Below are 13,882 nucleotides of genomic sequence, written 5' to 3'. Positions count from 1 at the left end.
CGTCATGAGGCTGCACATCCCATCTGCAAGCGTTTCCTTCATGATATCACTTAGGACGTCATAATGCTCCACAACAAGCTTTTTGGTGGCTTCTGGGGTAGGAATCGCAGTCGATTTTAAGAAAGTCTAAAACCAACGCGTTCAGCAATGTTTGCACACTATGTAAACAATCGCCATCGTAAGTTGGTCGCCATTTCGATCCTTAAAGGAATTTACCTTTTGGAAGGCATTGATGTCGGTCTCCTTTTTCACTGGGACTTGAGGCAGTGCAGCCGTTGGCTTGGCTCTGGCGGTTGCCCTCGTCCTCTTTGGAGTCCATGATGACCAGCTCTGCATTTCTGGGTGCTACCTTTCCAGTTGGCCAATTAGATTTGAGGTATTCCCACGTGTTTTACCAGGATGCCCCAGTACCTGCAGGAGCGTGATCTGTCAGGGTTCCTTTCAATAAGCCAAAATTGCTTTTGGCTGCTTTTTTTTTAATTTTATTTTAAAGTCCAGGGGTACACTATAGTAAATGCCATGACCTGGACCACAGATGGAACAACAGAGACTAGCTGCATGAGATGGTCATAGCCTTGATATTGTGCTGGATTAAGGATGTGCTCAGTTTCAATGTGCTTCGGCCATTTCGTCGGCTACCAGGTTGCTAGTGATACGGGGATTGTCTATGGCAAGATGGCCGCCGCTGTGGGGCCGGAACAGCAGTCTGGCCTCTAGCGCCGGAGCAATCACATCAGTCAGACACTTTATGAAATGGCGCGCAATTCTATGTCCCCGCCCCTTCACATACGTCACTCCACTGCTAACCAATCACCTCTCCGCACAGCTACCCGCGCCGGGCCGCTCTGGCCAATCAGGCCGCATGCTGGAGTCAGGAGCACACTGTGGTGGTCCCGCGCAACATGGCGGAGAATTCAAACTCCGTGCTCGGTAAGTGTTCCCGGGTGGTTCAGTGGGGGAGTAGCTGGGTAACCGAGTGGGTAGTCAGTGGGAGCTGGTGGTCTGACAGCAGGGGATGACTGAGGGGAAGAAGGGAGCTGTAAGCGTGTGCGCAGAGTTGCCTGAGAGGTGGTCTTCCGCTATGTACGTGTTCCCACGGCTCAGTAGCACTCCCATCATACTCTATATGTGTCCGCTGCTCAGTACTACTCCGATCATACTGTATGTGTCCGCTGCTCAGTACTACTCCGATCATACTGTATGTGTCACCACTGCTCAGTACCTCTCCCACCATACTGTATGTGTTCCTGTTCAGTACTACTCCCATCATACTGTATGTGTGTCCCCTGCTCAGTACTACTCCCATCATACTGTATGTGTCCCCTGCTCAGTACTACTCCCATCATACTGTATGTGTCCCCTGCTCAGTACTACTCCCATCATACTGTATGTGTCCCCTGCTCAGTACTACTCCCATCATACTGTATGTGTCCCCTGCTCAGTACTACTCCCATCATACTGTATGTGTCCCCTGCTCAGTACTACTCCCATCATACTGTATGTGTCCCCTGCTCAGTACTATGTCTATCATACTGTGTATATGTGTCTTGCTCAGTACTACTATCATGCTGTATATGTCCGCTGCTCAGTACTACTCCTAGCATACTGTGTGTGTTCTAGGGATGGACATCGGAAGCCAACCATCAAATGATGGCAGTGCTTCCACCATTGAAACTTTCGATGCGATGGTAACTAACCATCGAATCAAAAGTATTCGATGGTGAAAACTAGTTATATGACTAGTGCATGCGCAAAAGCCTATATTGCCATTTGTAAGGTAGTAATTGAGTTTGGTGGCAGGGCAGTAACATATTACTTTATCATTGGACATTGTGTGTATAATATACATATATAATATTCACACAATGCCCAATGATGAAGTAGTATATTTATTTTGTACACATTATTAACACTTTAACAGCAAGTAATCAAAATGTAATAAAATTAGATAAATTGTAAACTAACTTGCTTTAGGTTTCACTATTTTTCCAGATAGGAAAATGTCTATTTATTAAGGCAAGTGTAACTACCACACACACACAAGTAAGGGAGATGACGGTACAGTGGTCATCACATCATTTATATGGTGAGATAAATATTGCAAAGAGCAGGGCTGGCTCTACCATTACTCAGCTGCCTAGGGTGCCAGGATCTGTGGGGGCACCACTATAATGCTACACACTAGGCGATTCTAGCTTCCATCGTCAGCTATATGGTCGCTCAGTGACCATATTGCCGGTGATACCTAGCGACCTTCGCCGTGTGTGCGCTCCCACCGCAGCCCAGCGACGGTCGCTGGTCGCAGGAACTTGCTAGAATCACTGGTCCCCAGTAAAATACTGATAACCAGCAATTCGGTCACTGAGCGACCAATCGCTAGCGACAAGGTCACGTAATATAAAAAATAGTTCACTATATATAAAAACAGTTAAGGTGCCCCTACACTGAGGCGATTTGGTCCGATTGTGGCCAATTGCGACCAATCGACCCCTTAAATCGGACCAAATCGCCTCTCCCTGACATGCTGTTGGGTCCCGTGCGCATCGGACCCGACCAGGTGCTCAGACCGGCAGGCCGTCCACCCGTTCCTCCTGGCGGTGAGGCGGGTGGGAAGCAGGGACGCATGCAATCTATCACAACGGATCGCATGCGTTCCTGCCGCCGGGAAGGTCCCTGCAGCCTGTCCTGTGTCCGTACACTGCTGCGAGACGTCACAGCAGTGTATGGGCACCTTTATCTTGGTTCATTCCACTGGTACCCCAGGACTGTGTATATTGTTCCTCACTATCTCACTATATTCACAGAAACAGACAATCTCTGACCAACACTTCACTGATGATCATATAGTGGTTGCTGCCTGGTAATACTAATGCAGTATATTAATGAGTGTTGTATGTGAGTGACATTCACAACTGTCTGTAGCTGGTTGTATTGTGTACTTATTATTATTATTGTAGCTTGCCTGAGCTGGTATAAAATTCAGTGACGTCACTGGCTCCTCCTCTCTGAATCCTCCAGAGCTGTCTGTGAAATTTGCTGCTGTTTGAGTGACTGGTGCTGCAGGGTGAGGTTTGTGCTCTGATTGGCTCTCTGAGTCAGGGAGAGCCAATCAGAACTAGCAGTGGGCCCTGTTGCCTAGCAGCTACAGCAACCATAGAGTGGGAGAGGGAGGGAAGCAGAGAGAAAGTCAGACAGCCTCCAACGAACCTAGGAAGTTTCCCTGACACAGACACAGCAGCCAGGGGAGGCATAGCTTTTGGGAATTACAAAAAATAAGCCACCATCGGTACACCATCGAATGATTAGCATTCGATGGTGACAAACATCGGAAGGTCACCATTAAATGGTAAAAACACTAACATCGAAAGAAAAACATCGATGTTTCCGAAACATCGATGTTTCCGAAACATCGACCATCGATGTCCATCCCTAGTGTGTTCCTGCTCAGTACTACTATCATACTGTATATGTGTTCCCCAGCTCAGTGCCGCTCCCTTCATATATCCACTGCTTACTATTACTCTGATCATACTGTATGTGTCCCCTGCTTAGTATTACTCTGATCATACTGTATGTGTCCCCTGCTTAGTATTACTCTGATCATACTGTATGTGTCCCCTGCTTAGTATTACTCTGATCATACTGTATGTGTCCCCTGCTCAGTACTACTCCCATCATACTGGATGTGTGTCCTGCTCAGTACTTCCATCATACTGGATGTGTGTCCTGCTCAGGACTACTCCCATCATACTGTATATGTGTCATGCTGGGCACTGCCAAGCCAATTATACTGTAAATCAGGCATGTCCAACGTTGGCCCTCCAGATGTTTTGAAACTACACATCCCAGCATGCTTTGCAATAGTTTTAGCATTCTCTAATAGCAAAACTGTGGCAAAGCATGCTGGGATGTGTAGTTTCACAACATCTGGAGGGCCAACGTTGGACATGCCTGCTGTAAATGGTTCCTCCTGCTTGGTCCAACTCCTTTCACACTGTATATAGTTCCTCCCTCCTCAGTACTACTCCCTTACACTGTCATGCTGCTCAATACATCTCCCTTCATACTGTATATGGTTTACCCTGCTCAGTACTACTCCCTTACACTGTCATGCTGCTCAATACCTCTCCCATCATACTGTATATCAGGGCTGGGCAACACTGGCCCTCCAGATGTTGATGAACTACACACCCCAGCATGCCTTGCATCAGTTTTAGCATGGCCACATAGCAAAACTAATGCAAAGCATCCTGGGATGTGTAGTTCATTAACATCTGGAGGGTCGGTTGTATATGGTCCACCCCTGCTCAGTACTATTCCCTTACACTGTCATGCTGCTCAATACCTCTCCCATCATACTGTATATGGTCCACCCCTGCTCAATACCACTCCTTATTCATGTACGTCATCCTGCTCAGCACCACTCCCATCCATATGTGCTACTAACTTATACTGTCTGCTCAGTACTAATTTCCACATACTGTATGAGTACCACTCCATCACACTTTATATGGTTCCCCCTTTCTCAGTACTACTCCCTTATACTGTAATACTGCTCACTACCAATCCCCCCCCCCCCCATACTGTATATGGTTCCTTCCCCTTGATCCCACAAAGTTTTTTCCCACTGTACTATTCCTGTGTACTGTATTCCCCACAGCCGAGCACTATTTTTGAATACTGAATTCCGCATTGTCAGCACTACACCCCTATACCGAATTCCCCACTGCTCCCTACTACTGAATACTGTATGTGCCAACAACTGTGTGTCCCCTGCTCAGTACTACTCTGCTTTATATGCAGGTTTCCCCCTGCTCAGTACTACTATCCTCATACTGTGTGTCTCCTGCTCAGTACCACTCCCCTTTATACTGTATGTCAATCCCCTTCCCGCTCAGTAAAATACTCATTGTGCAATGTGTCTCTCCCTGGTCAGTACTAATACCCATATACTGTGTGTCCCCTGCTCAGTACCACTACCTTTATACTGTAGGTGTCTGCTGCTCAGTACTACTCCCCATCATAATGTATATACCTTGCTTAGTACCATTCCCTCATTTGTAGGTGTCCTCTTGCTGAATAATACTTCTATCCTACTGTGTATGTACCTTCCCTGTCCAGTAATACCCCTGTCATACTGTATGAGCCTCCCCATCTCTGTACTACTACCATTAATGTATGTGCCCCCTGTTCAGTACTCATTCCTTAGTGCTCCTTATACTGTATGTACTACTCCTGTCATACTGTATGTGTCCCTCTGCTCAGTACATTTACCCTTATGCTGTATGTGCCCCCTGTTCAGTACATCATAAAGTGGCTAAACCCATGTGCTCACTACAGATCCCTCCCCCAGGTTACCTAATGGCGATATACTGTACAGGCTCCTAATGTTTGCTACATTCCCTGTGTGGTGGGCTCATTAGCAGCACTATGGAGGTCCCCCCCAACATCGTTATTCACCATGATCCTTGCTGTCTGCCTCTACTTGCAGAGAAACGTGTCTGCTCGTAGAGTTATCCTTTTTATTTATTTTCCAATATTTGCAGAACCCTGATCTTATATGCCTGTCAGTACATGCTCTGATTATTTATGTATAAATTGTACTGTAATGAGTAAAATAGTTCTATTGCTAGGTATTGGTCGTCGGTGCTTTATACGTAAAATGCACTTCAGCGGCACTGACCTGAGACTGACACTATCCCCAGTTCTGGAGGCGAAGCACCAGACCCAACTATGTAACACGAAAAGTAAGAACAACAGTAATAAATCAGGCACAGTATGCTATCATTAAAAGCAACTGCGGCACGGCATTTGTACTTCCTGTGCTGTGCTGCAGCCAATGGATGTTCACTGTGGGCTGGAATTACCAAATGGACACGTGACCTTAGGACTGCCCCATCCCACGCCATGGGGCATTTATTATGGCGCATAACTATAGGTTAGGGTGTGGGCATTGAGGTTGGGTCTCCTGTGCATGATCTCCTCTCCCCATCTGATCTTGTGTGGTGGTGAACTAGGGGCACAGTCTTCAATACTCACTTGAATCTCCCCTATAGAGGTTAGGGGCAGCGTTAGCCTTTTAATAAATAGGATGAGTTTTACAATGAATGATTAGTGTATCATTCTAGCACCCTGCATCTTTCAAAACCCATGAAGGTCCTCTTCCCTGCCTGCGGTGTCGCTCTCTGCTGCGATGCTTCTAGCATGGTGTGGTCTGTATTTCATCGCTGATGTACAGACCATGCTGTGCTAGAAGCACCACAGAAGAAAGCGACACCCCAGGTAGGGAAGAGGAACTGCGTAGGTTGCTCTATGGCTACATTCCCACAGTCCCCTATTGGTCCTCGGTACTGGGATAAGGGATAGTATTTACCCGCTGGCTTAATCTCTTGAACACACCTCTCCTGACCCCCACTCCTGGTAATCATCGCTTAGTTCTCTGTACGATATTTACAGCTCGTTTCTTTTTTGTTCTGCAGGTTTATCCGTGGCCTGTCTGTCATCGGAGTCTCATCTCCAGGAGCTGTGCCGGTTACAGCATGTATGTTGCGCTGCTCTTGGGGTGAACCGCAAAAATATCTCCAACTTCGAAGTGGAGTATCTGTGTGACTACAAGAGGGTTCAGGTAAGTTGTACCCTGGGCACAGCCCCTCGCTCATCCAACAGCTTCTCGTTTTGTGAGGTACCCCATGGATAACTGGCAAGTAGCGTAGTGTTTTATTATAGCACCCTGCATCTTTCAAAACCCATGCAGTTTCTCTTCCCTGCTTGAGGTGTCGCTCACTGCTGTGTTGGCACTAGTCTGGTCTACATATCAGTGAAATACAGACCACGTTATGCTGTAGGCACCACAGCAGAGAGCAATACACCGGACAGGGAGAAGGAACTGGTTATCTGGTCATTAGGTTGACCACTATTCGTCGAATGGGCGACAAGTTTTCATGATTTTTTTTTTTACAGGCTTGTAATAGTGAGCCGAGGGCAGCACACTAATACAGTGTCCATGTTGACTAATGTCTACAGGCATAAAATACAGTGAAAGACTTATTTTGACCTTTCCTGTGTCAACCATTTCCAAGCCTGTTGCTTGACCTTTTCTCAAAGTTGATTTTCGTTTGTTGATCTATTGCCTGTCGACCGATAGTGGTCTACTTATTGATTGTTGACCTAATAAGCCACACCTATGGGACTGCATGGGTTTTGAAAGATGCAGGGTGCTAGAATGAGCACGGTATGGTATAAAATAGGCAGCACGGACTGTGTAATGGTTAGCATTACCGCCTCACAGCACTGAGGTCATGGGTTAGATTCCCACCATGACCTTATGTGTGGAGTTTGTATATTCTCCCTGTGCTTGCGTGGGTTTCCTCCGGGTACTCTGGTTTCCTCCCAAAATCTACTGGTAATTTAATTGGCTCCCAACATATTTATCACTAGAATGTCTGTGTGTACTTGTGGTAGGGAATATAGATTGTAAGCTCCACTGGGGCAGGGACTGATGTGACTGTTCAACTATTATCTGTACAGTGCTGCGGAATATGTGTGCACTATATAAATAATAATAATAATAATAAAGAGAGACGCAATAGAGTAAACAGTTACTGACTGCATAAATTGCGCTGTAGTTGTGTCCGAACACTATAAAATGCGTCGTGAAGTTACTTGTTGCTGTTTCACCCGGCTGTCACTCTCCCAACAGGAAGAAGAGCTGTACCTGGTGAAGTGGAAGGGTTACCCAGACTCCGATTGTTCATGGGTAACTCGTCATCACCTCAAGTGCTTCAACCTCGTCAAGCAGTTTCACAGGGATCTCGAGCTAGAGCTATTACGGCGTGCAAAGGCTGCTGGGACTTCTACCAGCAAGAAGGCTATTTCGCGATACCCACGGAGGCTAGACTCCAGCCTCTCCCATCATGTGGTCCTAAAGGCCAAGCAAAGGCAGCGGCTTCGCTCGTGGGAGCAGCATCTGAATGCCAAGCGGGCCCACACAGGCCTCATCCTGGTGGAGAATGATGTGGACCTGGAAGGACCCCCCAAGGACTTTGTGTACATCAATGAGTATAAGGTGGGGGAAGGGATAACCATTGTTAAGTCGGCCGTAGGCTGCCACTGCCGGGACTGTTTCACAGACGAGCGCGGCTGCTGTCCGGGAGGATTTAAGCACAAATTGGCCTACAACGACGAAGGCCAGGTGAAAGTAAAAGCAGGATTCCCAATCTACGAGTGCAATTCCCACTGCCGATGTGACTCCTCCTGTCCAAATCGCATTGTACAAAAGGGAATCCAGTACAAATTCTGCATCTTCAGGACGACAAACGGACGGGGCTGGGGAGTGCGGACCTTGGAAAAGATTCGCAGGAACAGCTTTGTTATGGAGTATGTAGGAGAGGTGAGCACATGTGATCTGATCTCTGCCCTGCCCGGGTATATTCCCACTTTGATTCTATATATGTTCGGTAGAAATTGATCTTTTTTTTCGTGTACAAGATGACACTTTGTCATATAAAAGGGGGCTGTTATGTTGTCATTACTGTTCTGGCATCATTTGCTGCAGGACACCAAGTGGTAGAGTATAACAAGGCCACAAAACAACTGATGTTGGAAGTGCATGGCTGAAAAGCAGAGCAAGAAGCTAGAAAAACGGCATATGGCAAAAGGTGCACAATAAATTGTAAACTTGAAACTATTGCTGCCCATGCACTTATGTGATCAGATGCGACTTGGCATCGCATCTTATGGCGCCAAAAGGGCCCTCCTCCAGCATCCGATGTCGCATGCCAACTTGCGATGGCACATCGAGTGCTTGAAGAGGGCGACACAGTAGCGTAACACTGTGAAGGAGCGCTAGCAGATTTTGAAAAAAAAATTAATTTAAAATACTGGTCGTCCCTCTGATTGGCTTGAGAGAGCTCAGCCAGTCCGAGGACCATCCAATGTTCAAAACTTTTTTTTAATTCTGCCGCTGATCCTACCGCCTGCTAGTGCTCCTTTTTATAGCATTAAGCTACTCAGATGGACGCTGTCAGCGGTCCCTCTGGTCCCCTCGCCCCAAATCCCTCAGCCCTGCACCCGCAGATTGCTCTAACGTGGTTAAAAACGACATAGTTACATAGTAGGTAAGGCTGAAAAAAGACTTGCGTCCATCTAGTTCAACCTGGTATAGATATCCATTGCTGATTTGGTAGGTTCTGGTATTTTACAGACAAATTATATTTCTTATTTGTACCCATGGATGTTTTTCTCCAGTAAATGTTTGTCCAACTTTGCCTTGAACGCATTTAATGAGCCAGCCGTTACCACCTCTCTGGGAAGAGAGTTCCAGAGTTTGACTGTTCTGACCGTAAAGAAATTCTTTCTACTAGCTGAATGAAATCTTTTTTCTTCTAATCTATACTCATGCCCTCGCGTCCTAGATTCCTTTCTAGTAGAAAATAGGGTGTGTGACAGTTCCTTATATTGGCCCTTGATATACTTGTACATGTTGAGCATGTCCCCCCTTAAACGTCTCTTTTCTAATGTAAATAGTCCCAAATTGCTTAATCTCTCCCCGTAGCTTAAATTCTCCATTCCCCTAATAAGCTTTGTTGCTCGCCTTTGGACTTTTTCTAATTCTATGATGTCCTTTTTATAGTGTGGGGCCCAGAACTGTACTCCGTACTCTAGGTGAGGTCTCACCAATGCTTTATATAGTGGCATAATTACCCTTGAGCCCCTAGTTTCCATTCCCCTCTTAATACATGCCAGAATTTTTTTGGCCTTTTTTGTAGCTACATTACAATGGGCACTACATCCTAGATTGCTGTCTATTTGGACTCCTAGATCCTTTTCAAGTATGGAATTACCCAGTTCCTCTCCGCTAAGGTTGTAACTTGCACACTGGTTGTGTCTCCCAAGGTGCATAACCTTACATTTATCTACATTGAACCTCATCTTCCATTTTTTTGCCCACTCATCTAGAATTGCAAGATCATTTTGAAGCATGGTGACATCTTCTGGTGATTTGATGACTTTGCTAAGTTTTGTATCGTCCGCAAAGATGGATACATTGCTGAGTAACCCTATCCCAATATCGTTAATAAAAATGTTAAACAAAATGGGCCCCAAAACCGAACCCTGGGGCACTCCACTTAGTACCGGTATCATATCTGATACGGCACCATTCACAACCACTCTTTGTTCTCTATTACATAGCCAATTCCCTACCCATCTGCAGATATTTTCACCCAATCCTAGGTTCTCCATTTTATTAATCAATCTCTTGTGTGGGACAGTATCAAATGCTTTAGCGAAATCTAGGAAAATCACATCTACAGCATTTCCATTATCGAGGTTTTTGCTAACCTCTTCATAGAACCCTAGTAGATTAGTTTGGCATGAACGATTTTTCACGAACCCATGTTGGTTAGTACTGAGTAGACAGTGATGATCTAAATATTCCTGAATACCATCCCTTAAAAATCCTTCAAATAGTTTACCCACAATTGATGTTAAACTAACGGGTCTGTAATTAGCGGGATCTTCCTTTTTTGAATATTGGCACTACCTCTGCTATTCTCCAATCTTTTGGTACTATACCTGACGATAGTGACTTGCTAAAGATATAATGTAGGGGGGTAGCTAGTTCATCCCTTAATTCCATTAATACCCTCGGATGAATCCCATCTGGCCCTGGTGACTTATTTGTTTTGAGTTTGCTTAGCCTCAGTATTATTTCCTTTGGCGTGAAATCCACAATGAGATCTGGCTTATTTGTCCCATTTGTGGTAAATGTTCGTTTCACAGTCTGCTCTCCCTTAGTAAATACTGATGAGAAGAACTCATTTAACAGTCGCTCCTGCAATTCGATAGATATTATGTGCAGCACATTCTTTTTCTTTGCATGACAATCGACCAGCGGGCCTGCGCATCGCATGGTCGCTACAGTGTGCATACAATCATTCGATTTATTGAACCGATGTGCTCGAAATGGAACGATTGCATGCAATATCTCATAAGTGTATGGGCTACATAAGTTATACGCCTTGGCCAATGTGTGGTGCTCTCTTGACTGCTTGGTGTCGGGGTTAGAACAATGGATCGGAGACGTGATTTATATTTCTTGCCCACTGTTGACCTTCTTATCACATGGCACAGCTGCAGACTAATAACACATAGCTTTGGGTAAATACCCAGCAAGTGCTGCTATAAATCGGCTGTGGTGACGCGTTTCTGGTGCTGATGTCTCATGTAATCTGAATCGCAGATCATCACCTCCGAAGAGGCGGAACGCAGGGGGCAGATCTATGACAGACAGGGGGCGACCTACCTGTTTGACCTGGATTACGTGGAAGACGTGTACACTGTGGATGCTGCTCACTACGGGAATATCTCGCACTTTGTAAACCACAGTGTAAGTATTAGCAGCTGCATGTGGCGTTCTGTGTGGCCCTTTCCTAAATACCCACCAGTTTCTTGTGAATTAAACCGGACACTGCAAGATCATGTGCAGCTAATTTTGTGTTTTCCCTTGTTGCAGTGTAAGCCAAACCTTCAAGTATATAACGTGTTCATTGACAACCAAGATGAGCGCCTACCTCGCATCGCCTTCTTCTCGACACGCACAATCCGCACTGGCGAGGAACTTACCTTTGACTATAACATGCAAGGTAAGTCATTGCTAGTAGTATTCATTCTAGCACCCTGCATCATCTGCTTCTAGCACAGGTTTGCTCTGCAAATCAGAGCTGAAATACAGACCACAGTGTGCTAGACACACCACAGCAGAGAGATGTACTGCACGTGTCTTGAAAGATGCAGAATGAGCATTAGCTAGTATTATACATAGTGGGGCAGATGTATGATGTGTAGTTATAACGTGCACTGATACCGCTTCTCCCCCATGTATGAAGTAGTAAGTGTGCGCTAAATGACAGGGAGGCTATTCACCTCTGTCCATATCGGCGCTGCTATCTAAATGATAGCAGGGCAAATGGATGAATGGTCAGCAGCGCTGACCTTTTCACCCACTGGCGCTATCCGCTTCGCCAGCAGCAGGGTGACGAAGCCCTATCCCCCACAACAGGGACAGCGCTGTTCCTGCAGCTAGCTCTGGGCTACACTGGAGATCTCGCGTGAGTAGCAAGATCTCGCTCATACCCAGTACAGCCGGCCGGAGGCTAAGGCGCTGTCCCAGGCAGCATTGACGCGGGGAGAGATTGAGTACCCTCCTATGGTGTAGTCCGTTTACGGCCAATGTAGGGATAGTTATGTAGCAGGGGGCGTGTGAGAGAAACCTTAGAGCCTGTTTTTTGTATTACAGATTGTAATTTTTGTCTCTCCTATCTTTCAGTGGACCCAGTCGATGTTGAAAGCACAAAGATGGATTCCAATTTCGGCTTGGCTGGGCTTCCCGTATCTCCCAAAAAACGCATTCGCGTCGAATGCAAGTGCGGTGCAGACACCTGTCGTAAATACCTCTTCTGAGGACTGGAAACGTGTAACTCTCTGTGGACAGGCGGCTTAGAACAGCTGCTCTCCCCCCACAGCACTTGAATGACTGTTAGCTGTGCAGAACGCAGTGTTTACGCCCTTTGTATAGCAAGTCTCTCTGGGGCATTTGGAATCTGCTGCCTTCCATTCTTGACCAATTTGGTGCTACAGAATTGTGTTTTTTTAAATGTTTTCGTTTTTATTCTCCTCTGCTTTAGACCGTGCAGAGTGGATCTGTTCTTTTACTTGAATGGTCTCCCGTCCGCAATGAAATCTGTCTGGGACGATGTGTCAGGCTCGACTGACGTAAAGCTGGGTAGATATGCAGTGTTTCTGCCACTTTTTTTAATGAACAGTCGAATGGAATGAATAAGTTCTGAACAGCCTCATATTAACGATTTTTTTTGTTTTATTTTTTTTATACAATTAGCCTGATCCTTTTATGTAAATATATAATTCTGTAATCTCACAGACTATAAACTGTTTGTGTTAAATCTCTTCTTCATAATAACTGCTCATTACCCAGGTATCCTTGCTATAGGTACATTTAGGTGTACTTATACAAAGCAGAGGGTTGACAAAGCGCCCCCTAGGGTGGCTAATCCTGGGATAATTATCTGTGGGATCTTGGGATGATTTCTGGCCTGATATTACTTGGATTTTATTCCCTGGATCGGGGTCTCCTAATACCGGGATTTCAGGATCCATTTGCACATGTGCAATTCGCTTTTGCATGCTGAGCAGTCTTGGGCACCAGCAGCGCTTGGCAACCAGATTGTGAGGTGTAATGTTTGAGGTTAGCTGCGAGACTAGGGTAGCTAATCCTGGGGCATTTTTTTTCAATCCCAGGATTGGTTTCCCTAATTTAGAAAAAAAAAAACCACTTCCGTCCCCCCAAAGCGGCCATGCCGCACCTTTACTTGGCAAAGCCTACACAGTGCAACTTCTGACCACCACGCTGCGCAGAGCTGCACGCCGGGGAACAGGGAGATCCAGGCAGCGCCTGAGCGAGTGCAGTCTAATCCCGGGACTGGAAACTTCAATCCTGGGATTGGTCACCCTACGCACGACTGCAAAACAGCATGTCCTGGTGTGGTATCTGGAAGCTAATCCTGGGGTTGCTTCCCTAGTGACCACTTCTCAGCAGGAAATGTTAAGCGATAAGATTCTTCATAGCAAAAATCCAGAGAACTGGTACCTTTGACAAGTTGCTGCTAAGTAAATTTGCCTCTCTGTAGTGGCTGCACTCCAGGTGTGATAAAGGGGAAAATATATTTATTTACGGTCAGACCAGCTCTGGTTAACCAGAGAAATGCCTGTGTACATGACAGTTGTCTGACCTATTCCTGTAGACAAGTTTTTTTTTGAAACCTCACTGTGAGGTAGATTTATTAAGCGCGGTGAAGTGATAAAG

The 13,882-nt window shown here is 45.9% G+C and overlaps 1 protein-coding gene across 2 annotated transcripts; it reads left to right on the top strand.

The window, feature by feature from the left end:
* Nucleotides 1–791: 791 nt before the first annotated feature.
* SUV39H1 (SUV39H1 histone lysine methyltransferase) lies at nucleotides 792–13,063 on the top strand. Of its 2 annotated transcripts, XM_083161362.1 has the most exons (7): nucleotides 792–930; nucleotides 5,634–5,747; nucleotides 6,480–6,625; nucleotides 7,700–8,389; nucleotides 11,243–11,389; nucleotides 11,516–11,645; nucleotides 12,329–13,063. In XM_083161362.1, exons 1-7 carry the CDS (start codon nucleotides 903–905, stop codon nucleotides 12,460–12,462), a joined length of 1,389 nt encoding a protein of 462 aa, XP_083017488.1. In that variant the 5' UTR covers nucleotides 792–902; the 3' UTR covers nucleotides 12,463–13,063. The 2 variants fall into 2 exon arrangements, with proteins under 2 accessions (XP_083017488.1, XP_083017489.1); XM_083161363.1 differs by lacking the exon at nucleotides 5,634–5,747 and having other exon boundaries at nucleotides 796–930.
* Nucleotides 13,064–13,882: the final 819 nt, after the last annotated feature.

Source organism: Crinia signifera, chromosome 9 (assembly GCF_055691185.1).
Source record: "Crinia signifera chromosome 9, ASM5569118v1, whole genome shotgun sequence".
Taxonomy (NCBI): domain Eukaryota; kingdom Metazoa; phylum Chordata; class Amphibia; order Anura; family Myobatrachidae; genus Crinia; species Crinia signifera.
The sequence above is the reverse complement of the archived record's forward strand: the minus strand, read 5'-3'. Positions and strand labels throughout refer to the sequence as shown.